The 21,548-nt window shown below is 36.2% G+C and overlaps 1 protein-coding gene across 4 annotated transcripts in view; it reads left to right on the top strand.

The window, feature by feature from the left end:
* RRM1 (ribonucleotide reductase catalytic subunit M1) overlaps positions 1-21,548 on the top strand; it is a 33,424-nt gene that overhangs the window by 8,804 nt on the left and 3,072 nt on the right. For all 4 annotated transcript variants that reach the window (XM_023736504.1, XM_004381921.2, XM_023736505.1 and 1 more), the window contains 13 exons: positions 1,079-1,138; positions 1,965-2,004; positions 2,408-2,570; positions 8,487-8,628; positions 10,434-10,517; positions 11,554-11,715; positions 12,070-12,149; positions 12,818-13,019; positions 16,020-16,169; positions 16,381-16,602; positions 18,458-18,534; positions 20,104-20,239; positions 21,437-21,532. In XM_023736504.1, coding sequence (XP_023592272.1) covers positions 1,079-1,138; positions 1,965-2,004; positions 2,408-2,570; positions 8,487-8,628; positions 10,434-10,517; positions 11,554-11,715; positions 12,070-12,149; positions 12,818-13,019; positions 16,020-16,169; positions 16,381-16,602; positions 18,458-18,534; positions 20,104-20,239; positions 21,437-21,532 — 1,614 coding nt within the window. The remainder of the gene's footprint in view (positions 1-1,078; positions 1,139-1,964; positions 2,005-2,407; positions 2,571-8,486; positions 8,629-10,433; positions 10,518-11,553; positions 11,716-12,069; positions 12,150-12,817; positions 13,020-16,019; positions 16,170-16,380; positions 16,603-18,457; positions 18,535-20,103; positions 20,240-21,436; positions 21,533-21,548) is intronic.

Here is a 21,548-nt window from a genome sequence, read left to right as displayed (position 1 = left end):
ATTTTTCTAGTCCATGGACATGGATCATTATGCAGAAACACTGCTCATATTTTGAAAAACTGGCTCCATTTCTCTCTATCCAAATGATTATTTGTACCTAACCGCTTTCATTTTCCTCCAAATGGCTTTATAGTTTACAAAAACTCTGTAACAATGGCTAATTCTACTATAAAATCTTACTGTCACAGCAGTAGTTTGTTTAAAATCCGTTAAAGGACTATAGATTTGAAGAGCCTTAACATTAATGTAATCCTGCCTTCTGTCATTATTTATATATTGTTATGTGCAGTTTAAAATAGGCTAATTTTTAAAATAAAAATATGTATTAGTAAGTATGTGGTACCTCCCCTGAAGTCTTCTTTAAACCAAGACTTAATTAGCTTAATTAGTAAAGAATGTCTGCCTTGAGCATTGTGCTCTTTTAGAAACTATCTATATGGGATCAAATTGGCAACAGTAACTCGAAAAATTAGATAGGAAACTTAAGAGGCAATGAGTTCATGTTGATGGGGGAAGAACAGTTCAGAAAAGGAGGGTGAGAATGTTTGTACAACTTGAATGTAATCAGTGTCACTGAATTGTAAATGTAAACTGTTGAATTGGTGTATATTCTGTGTATATTCTCAAAAACAAAAGCAACAAAATAAATTATATATATATATAAACAACTATGTGGTACCAATACTTTTGGATCAACAGCCAATCTAAAAACACGTTTAAGGATGAGAATATTGAACACTCACATTATTTCCCTGTTTAATTATAAATAAACTATAAATATAATAGGGAACATTTTAAAATAACCTTCAATCATACAACTTACATTTGTGTGTTCTCTTCTAGTCTTTAATATGCATGTTTTTAAACCTAATTAGGATATTCAGTTTATACTGTTTCTTTTTCTTAATGTTTTAAATGGATTTCTATTCTACAGCAGTAATGCTTACAGTTATCTTTTTTGTATTTTATATCAATTTTAGTTCTGGAATCAGGACTGAAAGATACCAGATTTTGTGAAAATAAATGTAGTTGAAAATAGATTTTCTAATTATTTTAATTATGTGTTTCCCCCCATCAGCGCCTGAATTCAGCCATTATCTATGACCGAGACTTCTCTTATAATTACTTTGGTTTCAAGGTAAGTAATGGGTTTCAAATAAGTGGGAGTTCCGCCTTAAATCAGGAAATACAGGATTTTTTACATTTTAGCGATATAGCTATAAAGGCAGTAAGTTGTTGGGAGTTGGGATGGAACTGGGGGATTAATGAGGTTAGGGTGGTGGTGGTGGTTGTTTGAATAAAGCAAAGATAGCATGCCTATTTTCAGTTTTCCAAGTATTACTTCTGGATTACTTGAGGAGTTAGTTATACAGATAGTTTGCCAAAATTATTCTATATTATTCTACTGTGTATGTAACAACTATTTACTAAATCCCTATTGTGTGCCAGGTGCTTTTCTGGGTACTTTTGTGTTTGTTGACAGACAGTATATTGTAGTGATGGTATCAGACTACCTATGTTCATATTGCTGTTCTGTTACTTCTAGTAAGTTACTTAATTAACCACTGTGCTTCAGTTTCCTCATCTTGAGAATGGAGATAATAAAATTCCATAGAGTTGTTATAAGAATTAAGTGAGTGTATATGTTGCTTAGATCAGTGCCTAGCCTGTTCTAAGCACTTTATAAGTGTTATCCATGATGATGATGATGATGATTACGACTAAATTCTGTTGTTAGTATTACAAAGCTGGCTTTTTCCAGAAAATTTCTTGCAGTCTTTTCCAAAACAAAAAAGCCCATTGATAATGCTATAAACTGAAGCCAGGAAGAGTAAATATCTTACTTTTTAATTTAGAATTATATAAAAACAGAAGATTTAAACAGATTGCCTTATTGTAAATGATATATTCCCTGTATCGTTAAAAACTGCTCTCAAAGTTTTTGGTTGCTTTGCCTTTTCTAGACTCTGGAGCGGTCCTATTTGTTGAAGATCAATGGAAAAGGTGAGAAATGAACATGTTTGTGTGTCATTAGCTTTAACATTTCTATTTAAACTCTAAATAACATTTTGAACTTTAGGTTTGGTATAAGAATAATTATCCTACTTATTGGGGTAAAGTTTTTCTAATTTTATTTTTGTGTTCCTTATCAGGAAACCCTGGCAGCGTAGTGGTTAAAAGTTTGGCTGCTAACCAAAAGGTTGGCAGTTTGAATCTACCAGGTGCTCCTTGGAAACCCTATGAGGCAGTTCTACTCTGTCCTATAGGGTTGCTATGAGTCAGAATTGACTCGACAGTGACGGCTTTGGTTTGGGTTTTTTTTTTTTTTTTTTTTGATTCACGTGCATGTCTCAGCTTAGTTTTTCTGATATATCCCATCATGAGAAAACTCCTCTTTTGTTTATAGTGGCTGAAAGACCACAACATATGTTGATGAGGGTATCTGTTGGGATTCACAAAGAAGACATTGATGCTGCTATTGAAACATACAACCTTCTCTCTGAGAAGTGGTTTACTCATGCCTCCCCCACTCTCTTCAATGCTGGTACCAACCGCCCACAACTCTCTAGGTATGTGTCACCTATTGTTGCTTTGTAATTCTCTGAAATGGTTTTGACTAAGGAAATAAACCTTGACCTAAAGAAACTAAGCAGTTCATCACATAAAAATTAATTTCAATAAAATTTAATCGCTGCCTACTCTGATTAAATGAGATAATATGCATTTTGGAAAGAGCTCTGGCTGCAGTGTAGTAAATGGATTTGTAGAGGCAAATACTGATAATGAAAATGTTTTGAAATTGATTGTGGGTGATGGTTGTACAGTTCTGTGACTATTAAAAACCATTGAATTGTACACTTTAAATGGGTCATTTGTATGTTATATGAATTATATCTCAGTAAAACTGTTTAAAAAATTAATGCTGAGATCTAGTTATGGTACTATTATAGTAGTCTATACAAGAGATTATGGTAGTTTGGATCAGGGTGGTGAAAGTAGAGACTGAGAGAGGTAGATATACAAGAGATATTTAGGAGGTAAAATTAACAGAATTTGGTGATGTCTTGGATATGGGTTGAGGTTAGTTTCTGGGCTTATGTGTAGTGTAGCAAGTGTTCCAGTGTTGACCATTCTCTGAGAAAGGGAACTCTGGAGCACTGTTCAGTAATATGTAAAAAATATAATACATATTAGCAAGTTGGCTTTTTCCCAATAATTCAAGGATATACTGACATAAAAAATATATTAATGTAGTTAATTGCATTAGTATTTTATATCATTTAATAATGCTTTCATAATAAAAAACTTAAGCAAAATGTATATAGAAAATAACTTCCTTAATTTGATAAAAGATATTCACTAAAAGCTTAGATTTGTCACCTCTTCTATTTAGTATAGTAGTAGAGGCCACATCGTAAGATAATAAAAATAAACAAGAGATTGGATATGAGGGAACAAAACTGTAATTATTCACAGATTATATAATTCTTTACATAGAAAACTCAAAAACATTTTCAGACAAATGATTAGAATTGACAAGAGATTTAAGCAATGTATCTGGCTATAAGATCAATAAATATTAATCAATTGCATTTCTGTACTTTAGCTGTTAGAAAATTAAGTTTTAAAAATATACCATTTAAAAAAATATACCATTTATAATAGCAACAAATACTGGAAGGTATCAGGAATAAATTTAATAAAAGATGTGTAAGACTTAATGAGAAAATTCTAAAACATGATCAAAGGACATTAAAAAATAAATGGAAAATGATTTTGTATTCATAAATGGATTCAATATTGTAAAGATTATAGATTCAGTATAATTACAATCAAAATCTCAACATTCTAATTCTAAAATTTATGTGGAAGAGCCAAAGGCTAAGAATAGTCTAGTAGACCGAATAATGGCTACCCAAAGATATCAGGTCCTAATCCCTGGAATCTGTAAAGTTACCTTATAAGGAAAAACAGTCTTTGCAAGTGTGATTAAGTGATCTTGGCATGGAGAGATTATCCAGGTGGGCCTTAAATACAATCAGAAGTGTCCTTATAAGAGAGAGACTGAGGGTGATTTGATACACAAAGAAGAAGGGACCAAACCAAAAACCAAACCCATTGCTCTTGAGTTGATTCTAATGTATAGCAACCCTATAAGACAGAGTAGAACTGCCCCACAGATTTCCAAGGCTTTAAATCTTCATGGAAGCAGACACCCACATCTGTCTCCCGTGGAGCAGTTGGTATGTTCGAACCACCAACCTTTTGTTAGAAGCCGAGTCTTTTAACCACTGTGCCATCAGGACTTCTAGAAGAGGGGAAGGTGATGGCGGTATGGAGGGAGAGACTGAAGTGATGTGACCACAAGCAAAGGGATGCTGGCAGCCAGCGGGAGCTGGAAGAAGCAAGAACTGATTCTCCCCTAGACCCTCCAGAGGGTATGCTCTTGATTTTGGCTCAGTGACACTGTTGTTGAACCTCTGGCCTTCAGAACATGAGAGAATAAGTATCTATTGCCTCAAGCCACCAAGTTTGTGGTAATTTGTTTTGGCAGCCAAAGGATCTAATACAAATAGCAAGACAATTTTGAACGAAAAAACCCTACCAGATTTCAAGACAACTTTAAAGCCATGGTAATTAAGAAAGTGTGATGCTTCCATTGGGATAGACAAATAAGCTATTACAGTATAACAGCCCAGAAAGTGAGTTGCAGACGTCATGATTCTTTTTTTTTTTAAGCGTGATGTAAACATTTATTGAACAAATGAAATGTTGGTGAAAGAATCGAATGAGAAGAATAAATAATCATTTTTTACTTTCACAGTAAACTCTTGAAATCCACATTAGAAACTTTTTTTTTAATTGTGCTTTAAATGAAAGTTTACAATTCAAGTCTCTTATACAAAAATTTATACATACATTGTTATGTGACCCTTGTTGCTCTCCCTATACTGTGACAGCACACTCTTCCTTTCCACCCCAGATTTCCCGTGTCCATTCAGTCAGCTCCTGACCCTCTCTGTCTTCTCATCTCACATCTGAACAGGAGCTGCCCATTTAGTCTCATGTTTCTACTTGAACTGAGAAGCCCACTCTTCACAAGTATCATTTTATGTCCCATAGTCCAGTCGAATCTTTGTCTGAAGAGTTGGCCTTGGGAATGGTTTTAGTTTTGGGCTAACAGAGAGTCTGGGGGCCGTGTGTTCCGGGGCCCCTCCAGTCTCAATCAAACCATTAAGTCTGATCTTTTTACTAGAATTTGAATTCTACACCCCAGTTTTCTCCTGCTCTGTCAGGGACTCTTTGTTGTGTTCCCTGTCAGGGCTGTCTTTGGTGGTAGCCTGGTACCATCTAGTTCTTCTGGTCTCAGGCTGATGAAGTCTCTGGTTATTGTGGCCCTTTCTGTCTCTTGGGCTAATACTTTCCTTGTGTCTGTGGTGTTCTTCATTCTCCTTTATTCCAGGTGGGTTTGGACCAATTGATGCATATTAGATGGACGCTCGGTAGCTTTTAAGACCCCAGACGCCACTTACCAAAGTGGGATGCAGAACATTTTCTTAATAAACTTTGTTAAGCCAGTTGACCTAGATGTCCTCTGCAACCATGGCTCCCAGACCCCTGCTCCTGCTGCTCTGTCCCTTGAAGTGTTTGGTTGTGTTCAGGAAGCTTCTTAGCTTTGGTTTAGTCCAGTTGTGCTGACCTCCCCTGTAGTGTGTGCTGTCTTTTCCTTCACCTAAGATAATTCTTGTCTACTATCTAGTTAGTGAATACCCCTCTTCCACCCTCCCCACCCTCATAACCATCAAAGAATGTTTTCTTCTGTGTTAAAACGTTTTCTTGAATTCTTATAATAGTGGTCTTATACAATATTAGTCATTTTGTGACTAAGTTCACTCAGCATAATACCCTCCGGATTCTTCCATGTTATAAGCTATTTCATGGATTCATTGTTGTTCTTTATTGTTGTGTAGTATCCTATTATGTGACTATACCATAATTTGTTTATCCATTCGTCAGTTGATGGGCACCTAGGTTGTTTCCGTCTTTTTGCTATCGTGAACAGTGCTGCAGTGAACATGAGTGTGTGTATATCTGTTCGTGTGATGGCTCTTATTTCTCTAGGGTATATTGCAAGGAGTGGGATTGCTGGATCATATAGTACTTCTATTTCTAGCTTTTTAAGGAAGTGCCGAATCGATTTCCAAAGTGGTTGTACCATTTTGCATTCCCACCAACAGTGTATAAGTGTTCCAGTCTCTTCATGACCTCTCCAGCATTTATTATTTTGTGTTTTTTGTATTAAAGCTAGCCTTGTTGGTGTGAGATGGTACCTCACTGTAGTTTTGATTTGCATTTCTCTAACGGCTAATGATGGTGAGCATTTCCTCATGTGTCTGTTAGCTGCCTGAGTGTCTTTGGCAAAGTGCCTGTTCATATCCTTTGCCCATTTTTTAATTGGGTTATTTGTCTTTTTGTTGTTGAGTTTTTGCAGTATGTTGTAGATTTTAGAGATTAGATGCTGATTGGATTTGTCGTAGCCAAAAATTTTTTTCCCAGTCTGTAGGTTGTCTTTTTACTCTTTTGGTGAAGTCTTTTGATGAGCATAAGTGTTTGATTTTTAGTAGCTCCCAGTTATCTAGTTTCTCTTCTGGTGTTTGTGCATTGTTACTTTTGGTTTGTATTCTCTTTATGCCACATCATGACTCTTAATATTTCAGCTTACATCTTGATAGAAGGGCATTTATGACCTCATAGTGGTGAAGAATTTTTTAAAGTAAGATATAAAAAGCAAAATGCCATAAAGGAAAATATTGGCAAAATTGACTACATTAAAATTATAAATTCTGTGAACCAAAAACAAAGTGAACAAACAAGTTTCAGACTGGGAGAAGATATTTGTAACACATATTAAGTATTGAGGGATTATAAGAAAAAGATGCAAAACCAAATAGAAACGTAGACAAAGGATATAAATAAGTAATTAGAAAAAGACACTTTATTTTTCAGTAAACGTGACATGATGATAAACTTTGCTATTAATTGGGAAAATGAAAATTAACATCATAATGAGATATTTCATACCCATCAGATTGATAAAAATTAAACAATCTGATGATACCAAGTGTTGGCAGGAATGTGGAGCAGGGGGAACTGTCATACATTGCTTGATGGAGTGTAGAGTTGATCATCCACATTGGAGAATCTCTAATAAAGTGGGACATGTGCATATCTTTTGACCTATCAAGTCTCTCCTGCAGAAGCCCTTGGACATGTGCACAAGGAGATGTGTTTAACAATTTTCACAGCAGCATTGTGTAGAGTAGCAAACAAATTGAAAGTAATCCAAATGGCTATCAATAGGAGAATGGATAAATATATTGTTATGTTCGTACAATTAGGAATACCTTACAGCAGTGAAAATAAACTAGAGCTACAGGTACTGATTGGAGTGTATCCCTTTACAACGATACTGACTTAAAAGCAAGTTGCATTAGGACAAATAAGTATGCTACCAGCAAATTTTAAAATGTAGAACATATATATAGAACATGTATAAATGCTAAAACAAAGTAGAAATGCATGGAAATGGTAGGAGACTGCAATTAGGTGATATTTGTAGTGTCTGATTTCTTGAGGTAAGTGGTAAGTACAAAGTATTTGTTATATTATTCTCAATATCATTCTGAATAGCTGAATATTTAATAGAGAAAGCGAATGGATAGAATCTTTTTGAACAGTTGAATAAGACAGTGAAGAGATCGTTGGTAAAGTTTCTGAGGTGGGGAGCAGGATAAGCTCCAAAGCACAGATAGAGGTGTTGTCTTAAAAAAGACAATGTGAGTGCATCATTACAATTTTGTTGAATGTATGATTAATCGGGTGGATTAACCAGTAAGCACGGTATGCACTGGCTTATAGTAAGCAAGGTACCCACGGGCTTAATTGTGCTTACTAATCTGTAGTGCACAGTTTCACCAAATCCATGTGAAATCGTGCACTACAGATAATTTAGTAAGCACAATTAAGCCTGTGCATACCTTACTTATTGGGTAATCCAACCCTGGATATATCAAAGAATTGGCTGACGATTGGATTGATATTTCTTTTTTCAGAGGTTTTATTTTTCTTGTTTTACTAACAAGTTGAAAAGACTGATGTATATTTATGAATTTACGTGAGAAAATGTGATAATGGCACTCTGGTAAAAATGAGCTATTTACACTTCTGTAAGATTTTCTTCTAGGCTTAACACTAGGGTAGGCAACAAGGTGATTTTAAAATAATCTCATGTAGATATGTTTTATTGTGTTGTACCCACTTAAAAAAGTTTTGTTTTCTTTTTCCTCTGACAACACTTAGGAACTTTGTAAACTTTGAATCTTTTATTTACCTAACTTAATGTTTTTGGATTGTATAAATCATTTTTGTGATTTAGCTTTGCTCTCTTTCCTTCTTCTGAGTTGTGACTTCTTTTCCCCCTGTAGCTGTTTCCTTCTGAGTATGAAAGATGACAGCATTGAAGGCATTTATGACACTCTAAAGCAATGTGCACTAATATCCAAGTCTGCTGGGGGAATTGGTGTTGCTGTGAGTTGTATCCGAGCTACTGGCAGCTATATTGCTGGGGTAAGCTTCTGTCTTATGACTTTAAAAAAAAGTATAGGCCAGGGGAATTTAAGTCCATAAGCAGTCAGGCTTATGTTTGAGAAAGCACCTACTGGGGTTTGGGAGACCTTGTCTTTGTTAATTATTAGCTGTCTGTGTGACTTAGAGAGTCATTTCACTTCTGTCTTCATTTTCATCTGTCTTGTTAGAGGTTTAATTTAGATGATCTCTAGGATCCTTTTTAGCTCTGATTCTGGAATTTGGTTTATATTAGAAATAATAGCAGCTGTAATTTATTGAGTACTTACTATGTGCTAAGTCTGTTATAAATGTAATGTTTTACATGAATCACTCATTTAATCCTTACTGCAACCTTATGAGATAGATACCATTACAGACACATGCTAGGAACAGTAACCTTTCAGTAACCTTGTGAGTATAGATACTGTTGTCTTCATTTTAAAAGTGAGGAATCTGGGGCTTAGAAAGTTAAATTATTTTCAGAGATCACTTAATATGTGGTCTAGAGCCAGGATTCAAGCTCTAAACATTGGCACTTTATAATGTAAACTTCAGCCCTTTGCTAGTTGACTGTTCGTCAGGAGTCAAGATAATGATTTTGGCTAAGACCCGAATTTAAATCCTAACTCCACTACTTATTAGCAGTGTGGCTTGGAGTAAGTTATTTTATATCTCTGAGTTAGTTTTCTTATCGGTAAAGTGAAGAAGATACCTAACCCTGCAGGATAAAATTAACCTATACTTAGAGACTCTAGAAGGAAACTATTCCTTTCTGGTGTTTTAAAGGTTCTGTGTATATCACTGCACTTTCACACAACAGTACAGTGAGCCATCGCTCACTGATCTTTCTAGACTGTGTCAAGACTTGCCTTGGAGTTAGAAGGATTATTTAAGAATTTGATGAGGTTTCTTATAGTCTAAGGGGCATTGATGGTTAAGTGGCAAAATCACCTTCTATGCAGGAGACCCAGCTGATCCCACCCAGTGCACCTCATGTGTAGCCACCACCCATCTGTCAGTGGAGGCTAGTGTGTTGCTGTGATGCTGAATAGGTTTCAGTGGAGCTTTCAGACTGAGATGATCTAGGAAGAAAGGCCTGGTGATCTACATCCAAAAATTAGCCAGTGAAAACCCTGTGGATCACAATGGTCTGATCTGAAGCCAATTATGGAGTGGTGCAGGACTGGGCAGTGTTTTGTTCTGTCATGTATGGGGTCACCATGAATCAGGAGTGACCTGACAGCTGCTAACAACAACATCTTCCAGTCTTAGGACTCTTGATATTTTCATATTCTCATTCTAGAATCCATTTATTGTTGAATATCTCCATTTGCCTTATTTATTGACCTAAGTTATCCATTGCAAATAATTCTTATTGTAAGTTGCCTTGAATTCTTTTGGGAAAAAGACATTGTAGTAGTGTTTTTACTTTTACTCTACCCAAAGTGTATCTTTAATAATGACCTTTAGAAAACAAAGGGTTTAAATTTATTTACCCTGATTTGGCGCTCTTAACTTGTAATTGTTATATTTCATTATAAATTAGAGATGCTATGAAATAATTATGTGTATGATTGTGATTAATTTGACAACATTTTGTTGATTTTATGTTGGATGTTATGTTTTCAAAACAGAGGTAAAGAGGGAGAGCAGTAAAATTATAGATTGCTATCTAGAAATTAGGCACCCTCCCTGACAAAAGATTGGGAGTGAGTCGTTTGTTCACTCTTGGGCCATTTTGTTCTTTTTCTTTGCTGAGCTGCCTCTGTCTCTCCAGATGCCTTTATTCTTGGTCTCTCTTTCAGACTAATGGCAATTCTAATGGCCTTGTACCTATGCTGAGAGTGTATAACAACACAGCAAGATATGTGGATCAAGGTGGGAATAAGGTATGTTCTGTTACTTGAAAGTACTGGAAATCAGAACTGAAAAGCTTTAGCCATGTGTGCTTACACTGTGATGGTTCAGTATTGTATAGTTTCTAAGTATATGCTTTTTTTGTTTTTTTAACTTTTAAAATCAATTTTGAGGTATCATTTACTTTAAACTGTATATATTTTAATTGTACAGTTTGTTGAGTATTGACAGATATATACATTTGTGTAATCACCACCCTAATCAAGATATGGAGCATTTCCATTACTCTAAAAAAGTCTCCTCATGCACCTTTGCATTCAGTCTCTCCCCATCACTCCCACCTACACATATCCCTGGCAGGCTCTGATCTATTCAGCTTTTTTACATGACAGTTTATTTGTAAAGAATTTCTAAAGTTATAACTCATTTTAATACCTAACCTTGGATAGAGGTTGTAATGTGTGTTCTACATTTTTATGTAAACACAGAACAACAACAAAAAAACCCTCTCAATTTTACGTAGAGAAAATAATGTTGAGAGAAATTTGGTTATCTACTCAAAGTTATCAGCAAGATAGTTTATAACTTAGGCTGTCCCTTATGGATGTGTAGGTACACTAATCACCTGTTTATGAATTTCCTTCTGATGGACTAAAAAATAATCTGTGGGGACCTTGATAAGACAGATCACCATTTTGACCTTTAATAAAGAGCATAGCTTATATTGTCAAAGTTAACATTTTCCTTGAGCTTTACATGCATCTCATATAGTGTAAAGTGAGCTAGACTGTAAGTGAAGAGGCTGTATCTCAAGTTTGTTGTGTCACTTTGGACAAGTTATTTAATCTTTCTTGTTCCATATTTTATGTCAATTGCTCTTTCTTACTCCTAGAATTGTAAGAAAAATATTACTACTTAAAATTTTTATAATACTTTTATTTATACTGTCATCGAATTCATTAATTGTAGCGAAGATTAAAGGAGATATTATAAAAGTACTTTGGGAAATAGGAAGTTTTCCTTGTGTCATTTCGATTCTGAAAAGAATGACGATTTATTTACCATCAGCGACCTGGTGCATTTGCTATTTACCTGGAGCCTTGGCATTTAGACATCTTTGAGTTCCTTGATTTAAAGAAGAACACAGGAAAGGAAGAACAGCGTGCCAGGGACCTATTCTTTGCCCTTTGGATTCCGGATCTCTTTATGAAACGAGTGGAGACTAATCAGGTGAGAGTTGGGTACCTGTTAATAATAGGACCTGAATAGGAGCTCTCTCTTCTTTAGTCATCTTAAATCATGCTTTGGAAGGGCCCACTTATGTGTGATACCATGGAAAGCATTCTGAGCAAGTTAAGAGATGCCATTCTTCCCTTTTACATTTTATTCTCAAAAGCAGACCTAAATGTTTTAAAAGTTATGTACAAACAGGCAGAATTAGATGTTTGGGCCTGAACCTAAAATTATTTCCACAGCAAATCTGCAAAGGAGCCTATAAAAGAAGCCATTGCTTGCAGTGTTTTTAATGGGCTGTGGGTGGTTATTTGAAATTTCTTATGGGTGTTACTGTTCTTCCTTTTGTAGGACTGGTCTTTGATGTGTCCAAATGAGTGTCCTGGCCTGGATGAGGTTTGGGGAGAGGAATTTGAGAAGCTATATGAAAGGTATGGGAAAAATGTAAAAATCTAAAAATGTTTTAACTATGTGTTCTCTTACTTGGATGATTAACATTTCAAAAATATACCACTCATTAGCCAGTCTCTAGAAATTTTCAGAAACTTTTAGGAGAGATTGTGATTAATAATCTAATTTTGGTCAGGTTTGCTCCCTATTCTTCACCAAAATTTTGGTTCCTTTCTTCTTTCTTAAAACTATGGGGTATGTAAGTAAGTCCTTAGAATTTTAAATTGATCCTTATAAAAATTAAGGCAAAAACTAGTAGGGTTATTGTTTTGCTTTGTCATACAATACATTTGATAAAATAAGTTATTCTGTATATTGCACATAGGAACTATGCGAGGCTAGGGCACACATTTCAATGGTTTAATAAATATTAGGAGATTTGGCTACTTTACGTTCTTCCTTTTTATTATGAAAGATATTATTGATTTAGTAGGACTGGGGTACATTAAAGGGATCTAAAGCTGCCTGATTTTACTAAATGGCTTTAGCCAGAGTAAAATGACTATTATATTCCTTCCCCCGCTTAGCAAAACTTATTGAAAACTTAAGAGTTTTAATAATTGTATATCTTAGTGTCTGTTTTTCAAGTTGTTGGCAATAAAAATTTTCTTAGTGTATAAATACTAAAAGTGTTAGCTTTGCCTTTCAGTTATGAGAAACAAGGTCGTGTCCGCAAAGTTGTAAAAGCACAGCAGCTTTGGTATGCCATCATTGAGTCTCAGACAGAGACAGGTACCCCGTACATGCTCTACAAGGATTCCTGTAATCGGAAGAGCAACCAGCAGAACCTGGGAACAATCAAATGCAGCAACCTGTGCACAGAAATAGTAGAGTATACCAGCAAAGATGAGGTGGGTAGAAAAACTTCTGCCTTAGAGTACTGGGAGAACCTTAGGCAGTTATTACTTCATTTCACTTGAGATGGGTAAAGGGAGTTTCATAGTTTGTTGTAAGCAGAAGAGCACTTATATAGCCAGTGAGAAGTTACAAAGGAAGTAAGAGTCATGATTCGTGTCCTTAAGTATCTTTTAGTCTATAAACCATGTTAAAAATGGTCGGATTTTTCTTACACATACATCTTTGTAATAATCTTTACTTGAGAAAAACAGCAATATACAGTTATGATGGTTTAAGATAAATACAAAAATGTATAGGAAGCTCTTTCAGATTAAAGTATATAAGCATGTAGAGAGTCTTTCAGTGAAAGGTGTGACAAAATTCTAATCTGAAGAGATTTCATAGAAGAGGCAAGGCTAAGAAATGGGACATGGATTTCGTTTAAAAGAAAAAGTTTTGGAAAAAGCTTTCCATTCCGTTTGGGAAGAACGGCCTATATGGCAGATGAGAGATAAGGATAGATTTTGTGTTGAGTGCCAATTAAGTTTATTTTGATGGAGCAAATACATTAAGCTTGGTTTATGGAAAGATGGCTATGAGAGGGGAAGAGAGATACTAGATGGAAGCTGATGGTTCCATGTCTTAGAGGTAGGAGTCCTTATAGGCTTCTGAAAGGAGTATAGCGTCAAAATGCTAGGATGAGAAGGATGGTTCTTGCTTCTAGTTAAAGAGTGTTTTGGTGTGAGAAGAGGTTGGAGATAGGGAGGTTAGCCTAAGGAGATTGTTGTAGTAGTGGATGGCAGACTGTTTGGATATAGGATTAAAACTATGGAAATGAGAAAGAAACATCCCAAATTCTAGAACTAAAAAAAAAATGTTATTGTTAGGTGCTGTTGAGTCAATTTTGACTCATAGCGACCCCATGTGACAGAGTAGAACTGCCCTTGACAGTTTTCTAGGCTGTAATCTTTACAGAAGCAGATCACTAGGCCTTTCTCCTGCAGAGCTGCTGTGTGGTTTGAACTGCCAACCTTTTGGTTAGCAGCTAAGCTCTAACTACTGTGCCGCCAGGGCTCCTTAAAAAAAAAAGAAAAATGACATAAGTAGGATGTGAGTTAGATATGATGCTGAAGTTGCAATTTAATTCAACAAGATTTATTGAGCACCAGCTATGTATAAGACACTATATTAAGTGCCCCGGGAATACAGAATACAAAATGATATGGCTCAATCCCTGCCCTCTGGAAACATAATTTAGTAGGAAGAAATTAACATGTATTCAAGTAACTATTATACAAGATTATATTATAGAGGCTAGAGTGACCCTCTTAAAACAAAAGTTAGATCATGTCATTTCTCTGGACAAAACTCCTCTATGGCTTTCTTGCCATCCAGAGGTTGTTTTTTTTAATTGAGATAATTCACATACCATAAAATTCACACTTTTAAATTGTACAATTCAGTGTTTTTTAGTATATCCACAAGGTTGTGTAACTTTCATTACTACCTAACTCTAGAACATTTTTATCACCCCAGAAAGAAACCCTATACCCATTAGCAGTCACTCCTCATTTCCTTATTTCCCCAACACTACTCTACTTTCTGTCTCTGAATGTGCCTATTCTGGACATTCCATATAAATGGAATCATACAATATATGGCCTTTTGTGTTGGGCTTCTTTCATTCACTTAGCTTAATGTTTTCAGGGTTTATCTGCGTTGTAGCATGTACCACTACTTTACTCCTTTCCATTCAGAGTCCTTCCAATGCCCTGCAAGGTCCTACACACCTGGGTACCTCCACTTCACTTGCTGTTACTTTCCACCTTGCTCACTCTGTTCTAGCCCTGCTGGTTTCTTTGATATTCCTCAAACATGTCAAGCATGCTTCTGCCTCAGGATTTTGCACTTGCTGTTTCCTCTACCTTGAATGTTTAAATGCTCCTCCCCCAGATAACCACATGGTTTGCTTTCTAGCCTTTTTAGTTCTTTGTTCATTTGTCACGTTCTCAGTGGGGCCTTCCTTGACAACTCTATTGAAAAGTGGCACCCTCCATCCTTACCCACAGCATTCTCCATCTTATTTTCCTGTATTGTTTTTCTCCTTAGCGTTTATTGGACTTATGGTGCTCTTGTGGCACAGTGGTTAAGAGCTTGGCTGCAAACCAAAAGGTCGGCATTTCGAATCCATCACTTGCTCCTTGGAAACCCTATGGGACAGTTCTACTCTGTTCTGTAGGGTCGCTATGAGTCAGAATCAACTCGACGGCAGTGGGTTTGTTGTTGTTTTTAATGTGATCCAAGCTGTTTTAAAAAAGGGTCTTTGGTGACGTGTAGAATGGAGTAGATGTGAAGAACATCAGGGAATCCGGTTAGGAAACTGTATCAGTAGTTCAGATGAGAGGAGTTGAGAGTTTGGATTGGGATAGTTGTAATCAAAATGGAAAAGAAGGTATAGTCATTCAACATTATTAAGCACTTAATATATACCAGATGTCATAGGTGTTAAAATTATAAGGATAAATAAGATATGATTTCTGTCTGAAGAAGCTCACCACCTAGTGTTAATACAACAGTTGGGAGAATCATCTGGAGACTAGTCACTAGTACAACTGAGAAAATGAATTTTAAATTTTATTTAATTTCAATTAAATAGCTGCACATGACGAGTGGTTACCATATTAGATAATGCACAACTACTGAATGAGACAAATTAAGATAATCATAACACAACGTGATATATGTCTGGTAATAGAGCTGTGTACCCTGTGAACACAGGTTCTTTCTCCCTCTTACCTATTTCACTGGCACGTGTTCCTACTCACATATGTGAATAGATATTGAGAGGTGGAATCAGTGGGACTTAGAAATGGACTGATGAATGATGAAGAGGGAGGGGATTAATATTTAAATTTTAATGTCGGGAGTGTTAGAAGCCTGCATAGTGGTGCCATTGAAACAAATGGGGAAAGAAATAAAAGTTGTGATTCTTGACTCCTTTTTTTGCATTCTAGGTTGCAGTTTGTAACTTGGCTTCCCTGGCCCTGAATATGTATGTCACATCAGAACACACATATGACTTTAAGAAGTTGGCTGAAGTCACTAAAGTTATTGTCCGTAACTTGAATAAAATTATTGATATTAATTACTACCCTGTTCCAGAGGTATGAATCGATTTCTTGCTTATTGGTAATTATTGAAATCCAAGGTGGAGGGAGTTTATCAGGGTCTGAAAGTCATCATTTAAATAGTTATCATTGGAATGGTGTAAGAAAACTGAGATAAAGAGATAGTATGTGTCATTTGGTGCAGAATGGTGCTTTTTACGTTCAGTAATGTTTTCTCTTTTTCTTCTCTAAATCTGTTGGCACAAAGGCATTCTTATCAAATAAATGCCATCGCCCCATTGGAATTGGGGTACAAGGTCTGGCAGATGCTTTTATCCTGATGAGGTATCCTTTTGAGAGTCCAGACGCCCAGTTATTGAATAAGCAAATTTTTGAAACCATTTATTATGGAGCCCTGGAAGCCAGTTGTGAACTGGCCAAGGAGCATGGCCCATATGAAACCTATGAGGGCTCTCCAGTCAGCAAAGGAGTAAGTATATGGATAAAATTTCTGTTTGCCGGTGAGTACCTGTAGTGGGTTGACTGGTGGCTCCCAAAAAATATGTTCATGTTCTAATCCCTGGAACCTGTAAATGTTACCTTATTTGGAAAAAGGGCTTTTGCAGATGTAATTAAGTTAAAGATTAAAGTAAGGAGATAATTCTAGATTATCTGGGTGGTCCCTAATTCCAGTGACGATAGTACTTATTAAAGACACAGAGAAGAGGAGACAGTCTGACCACAGAGACGGAGATTGGAGCATTCAGCCACAAGCCTAGGAATGCCAGCAGCTGCCAGAGGCTGGGAGAAGCAATTAACAGAATCTCCCCTAGAGCCTCTGGCGGGAATGTGGTTTTCTCAACACCTTGATTTTGGACTTGTGGTGTCCAGAACTGTTTCAAGCTACCAAGTTTGTGGTACTTTGTTATACTAGCCATGGGAAGCTAACACAGTACTTTAGCTCTCTGGAGTAGAAAGGATACTCTATTTTAATCTCTTATTTAGAACTAGTCATTGCTAAAATGGCTCAAAAGCAATGCTGCCTGTATACCTACTCTTCACTTATCGACAGAGTTAAGTTCCAAAGACCAGGTCGTTATGCGAAAATCGGCATTATGTGAAAATGGAGGATGACCACATCAGATCACAAAATAGAGGATGATTGCATTATTACATAACTGTGAAACCACTGAGAATCATGGCCCAGCTAAGCTGACACATAACCTTAACCATCACAGCCAACGTTACTCTCACCTCACACCTTGGCCTTCGTTACCGCCAGATGTACATTGTTAATGTGCAGAATAGTTGGATAGTAGATTTTTTTACTGTTGTCATAAATGTGAAGTGTTGGATAACGAGATAGTCGATAAGTGAGGAGTAGGTGTATTCGTTTTCTCTTGCTAAACTTAGCACCTTAAAACAACATTTATTATCTCACAGTTTCCCTGGGTCGGGAGTCCAGACACAGCTTAGCTGGGTCATCTTCGCAAGGCGTCACAAGGCAGCAATCAAGGTGTTGGCTAGGGCTTAGGTTGTCTTCCAGGCTCACCAATTCCTTACTTTACAGCTGTAGAATTTGTGGCATCTAGCTTCTTCCAGACCAGTAGGAGAGTCTCTTTGTTAGTAATGGCCTAGTGCCTCTTTTAAGGGCTTTCATCTGATTAAGTCAGGTCTACCCAGGATAATTTCCCTTTTGATTAACTTAAAATCAACTGATTTGGGACCCTAATTACATTTGCAAAAATCCTTCTCCTTTGCCATAGTCCTAGACAGTATCATATTCACAGATACCGTCCACACTCAAGATTATACATGGCATATACACCAGGGGTTGGGAATCTGGGGGGCCTTCTTAGAATTCTGCATTTCACACTGACATTATTGTCAGTAATATGATTCTCCCACATAAAATAAGATGTTATTTTTAGTTCTGACATGCTTGCTGATACTTAGGAAGTCTAATGTGGTTTAGCTAAGTAAACACATCAGGGGGAAGATAAAGACAATGAAGAAAGATGAGGTTAGAGTAATGCTTTTGCTGTAAAAGAGAATGCATCTCAGCAACATGCTTTCATGAATGTTAGGATTTTCTGGTTTGGAAGTGTGATATTGATCCTCTAAGAAGGCTCAGCAGGGACATGGGGAAGAGGTGAGACTTTACCCAGTTTTCTTAGCCTGTTTCTGATCAATATGACTACATGGAAGTCTGTCCAGGAAACTTTCTGGACTTTGTATTCCTTACTCAGTTCTGCAGCATTTATTTGAATGTAAATTAGTCGTTTGTTTTTTGCCATAGATTTAAATTGCCATAGAGTGACTTAACATGCATTTGGGTTGTTTAGATCCTTCAGTATGATATGTGGAATGTTACTCCTACAGACCTATGGGACTGGAAACTTCTGAAAGAGAAGATTGCAAAGTAAGTAAGGAGATATAAAGATGTAAAGTAAAGAGATATAAAGATGTAAAGTAGTTTTGAAGTCAGGAGGATTGGGGTTCTCATCCTGGCTCTTTAGAAGTTAGGTATGTCATTTTAACTTCTGAAACTCATTTTTCCTCCTCTATTAAATGGGGCTAAAATGACCTATCTCACAGGACTATTTTTGTAAGAATACTTTGTAAGATAATATATGTGTGGTAACCTATAAATTTCTTGCAATAGTGAAAACAGTTCAGTACATGGTAGGTGTATTACTATTAGTTAGTCTTGATTTTGGGCTTAACCATCTTGATTTATCCATAGGTAATTCTTTTTTCTCATTAAAACCTTCATATTTCCAAGTGTGTTTGTTTTGAAATATTTTTACTTTTATTTATTGCTTAACCACATCGAGCATATAAATGACCTTTGTTTGAATTGGTTGTCATGGGAATAAGTTAGGGATTTTTGTAAGGTAATGTGTTAAACTGTATGAAAGAAAAATTTAAAACTTGGGTCTTTTTAGGCCTTTCAAGCTAATAAACATGAGATTTGAGGGCAGGCAGAATTTTTTTTGAGTGAATAATTTTCTATCATGATACTCTATGCAAAATGCTTACTGTTTACAAAGGAAACAGTAGCTTAAAAATGCTCTTAAAAATACTTATTTGCCTTAGAATTGTATTATTACTCATAATACATGTAATACTGTATGAGTCCATAGGTATAGAATGCAGAGAAACATGCTGTTTGTCTTTGAGAAATTTAAGACTAAGGTAAGACATGTAGCACAAGTAGTTATAGTATACATAAAGGTACAGGATAAAGTACACATAAAGGTACAGTATACATAAAGGTACACTTATATTGGGAGTTGCCTGCCTAGTCAGGAAAGATCTTAACAGGGAGGGTATCTCTGATGAGCTGGGGCAGTTTGAAGATTGCTCAGTATGTGAGATGGTGTGTTCTTCCTTAAGCACTCTCCTTGGCACTGAATAAGTTAAAAATGTTAACCTTCTAACAGCTTATAACTAAAGAGTTAATAGAAGTCAGAAATATATTTTGAGCGTATTTTTTGCCCTATTCACAGGATAATGGAGAATTGTGACGATATGTGTCTGATTCTGACCACTTTCACATCAGTATGTTTCCGGAAGGGATCACATAGGCACTTAGACAAGAGTGAGGGTTGAATGAGTGTACCTTGACACAGGTGGGGAAGTCTTCAAACGAGATTCAAGTGCTTCCCTGGGCAAGATAGTGAATCAAGTGCTGATACCTCAGTGCTACAGTGCAATTAGCACAGGTCATGGTATGGTAAGGATTTCCAGCAGTAAAAATAGTGCTAGTTGTGTTTAGGAATTCAGCAGTTAAGAAAGGCGTGAGCTATACCACCCATGCTGTGAAGTTGTATCCCTGTAGGGGTTAAGTTCAAAAGTCAATATAATGAGTCAAATACATGTATGATGTTGCTCACAGCAGCTGCATTTACTCCAGTGACTTAAAGTAGCTGCCTTCCTGGCAGATTGTAGTTTTATGACCAGCACCAAATAATCTCCTTTTCTTTAGGTATGGTGTAAGAAACAGTTTACTTATTGCCCCGATGCCTACTGCTTCAACTGCTCAGATACTGGGGAATAATGAGTCCATTGAACCTTATACCAGCAACATCTACACTCGCAGAGTCTTGTCAGGAGAATTTCAGGTGAGATCACAACCAGACCTACAGAGAGATCTTTCAGAAACCTGATGTTGGGAGTAAATGCTCATTCAGATTTAGTATGCCCCGTTTTTCTTAGTTTGAAGGCAAGGCTTTGATAAAGTGGGTCATTTCATCTCTAATGTTCTCCATACTATTTCAGCACATAATAGGCATTGAATAAATATTTGTTGAAGGAGTGAATGAAAGAAGCTTGATATTAGAGTTCACATGGTGTTTAATCATTCTGTAATCGTTGTGATATATGCTTAAGTGGTTGATACTCAAGAAGTATATAGAAGCATCATTTAAGATAGTGGCTCTCAACCTTGGTTATCAATCAGAATTTCTTTCTTTCTTTTTTTTTATTGTACTTCAGGTGAAAGTTTACAGAACCAATCAGAATTTCTTGTAGGTGGGACCAGTGTTTTTTGTTTTTGTTTTTTAAGATTCCCAGGTGATTCTAGGATTGAGAATCACTAATTTAAAAGCATTTCATTTATGAATTTCCAGATATCCTGAAGTACATTTTTGTAAGGTTTGGAGAGGATACATTTCAGTTTTTTCCCAAGTATTTATTGTATCCTTACTTACGAAAACAAACAATTTCAGCGAAAGATTAAACAGACCTATAAAACCACAATAACACACGTGGAGGAGCATGCTTCTTAGAAGTTCAGTCAAGTATACGGTACCAAACAGGCAACACCTGCCCAAAAGCAAAGACAAGAAGGCAAGAAGGGACAGGAAAACTGGACAAATGGACACAGAAAATCCAGGGTAGAAAGGCAAAGGGGGAGAGAGCGGACACATTGTGGGGGATTGCAGCTAATGCCACAAAACAATTTGTGTATAAAATTTTTGAATGAAAAACTAATTTGTGCTGTAAACTTTCATCTAAAACATAATAATTTAAAACAAACAAAAAAATGATCTGTATTGATTTACTCGGGTTAGGCAATGTTAGTTCTTGTCACTTGAAAATGCCGTATGTTATGTTTGTTGAATAACACGTCAAGATCTTAAAGGAATACAGTTTTCATGTGGTAGGATGGTACTCTCAGTTTTATAAAAAATAGTATTTACTAAGAAATTTAATGTTAACTAATTCATCAGTGATTTCATTTGCTTTAAGCCTGTGGTCCTGTGTAAACCCTGTTATTGTTGTATATACCTTCTCATCGTTTCTGCTTTTCCATTCAGATTGTGAATCCCCACTTACTGAAAGATCTTACTGAGCGAGGCTTGTGGAATGAAGAGATGAAAAACCAGATTATTGCATGCAATGGCTCTATCCAGGTACGGGATGAAAATG

Source organism: Trichechus manatus, unplaced genomic scaffold (assembly GCF_000243295.1).
Source record: "Trichechus manatus latirostris isolate Lorelei unplaced genomic scaffold, TriManLat1.0 scaffold00088, whole genome shotgun sequence".
Lineage (NCBI taxonomy): Eukaryota > Metazoa > Chordata > Mammalia > Sirenia > Trichechidae > Trichechus > Trichechus manatus.
Note: the sequence above shows the minus strand (reverse complement) of the source record. Positions and strands in the feature narration are given on the sequence as shown.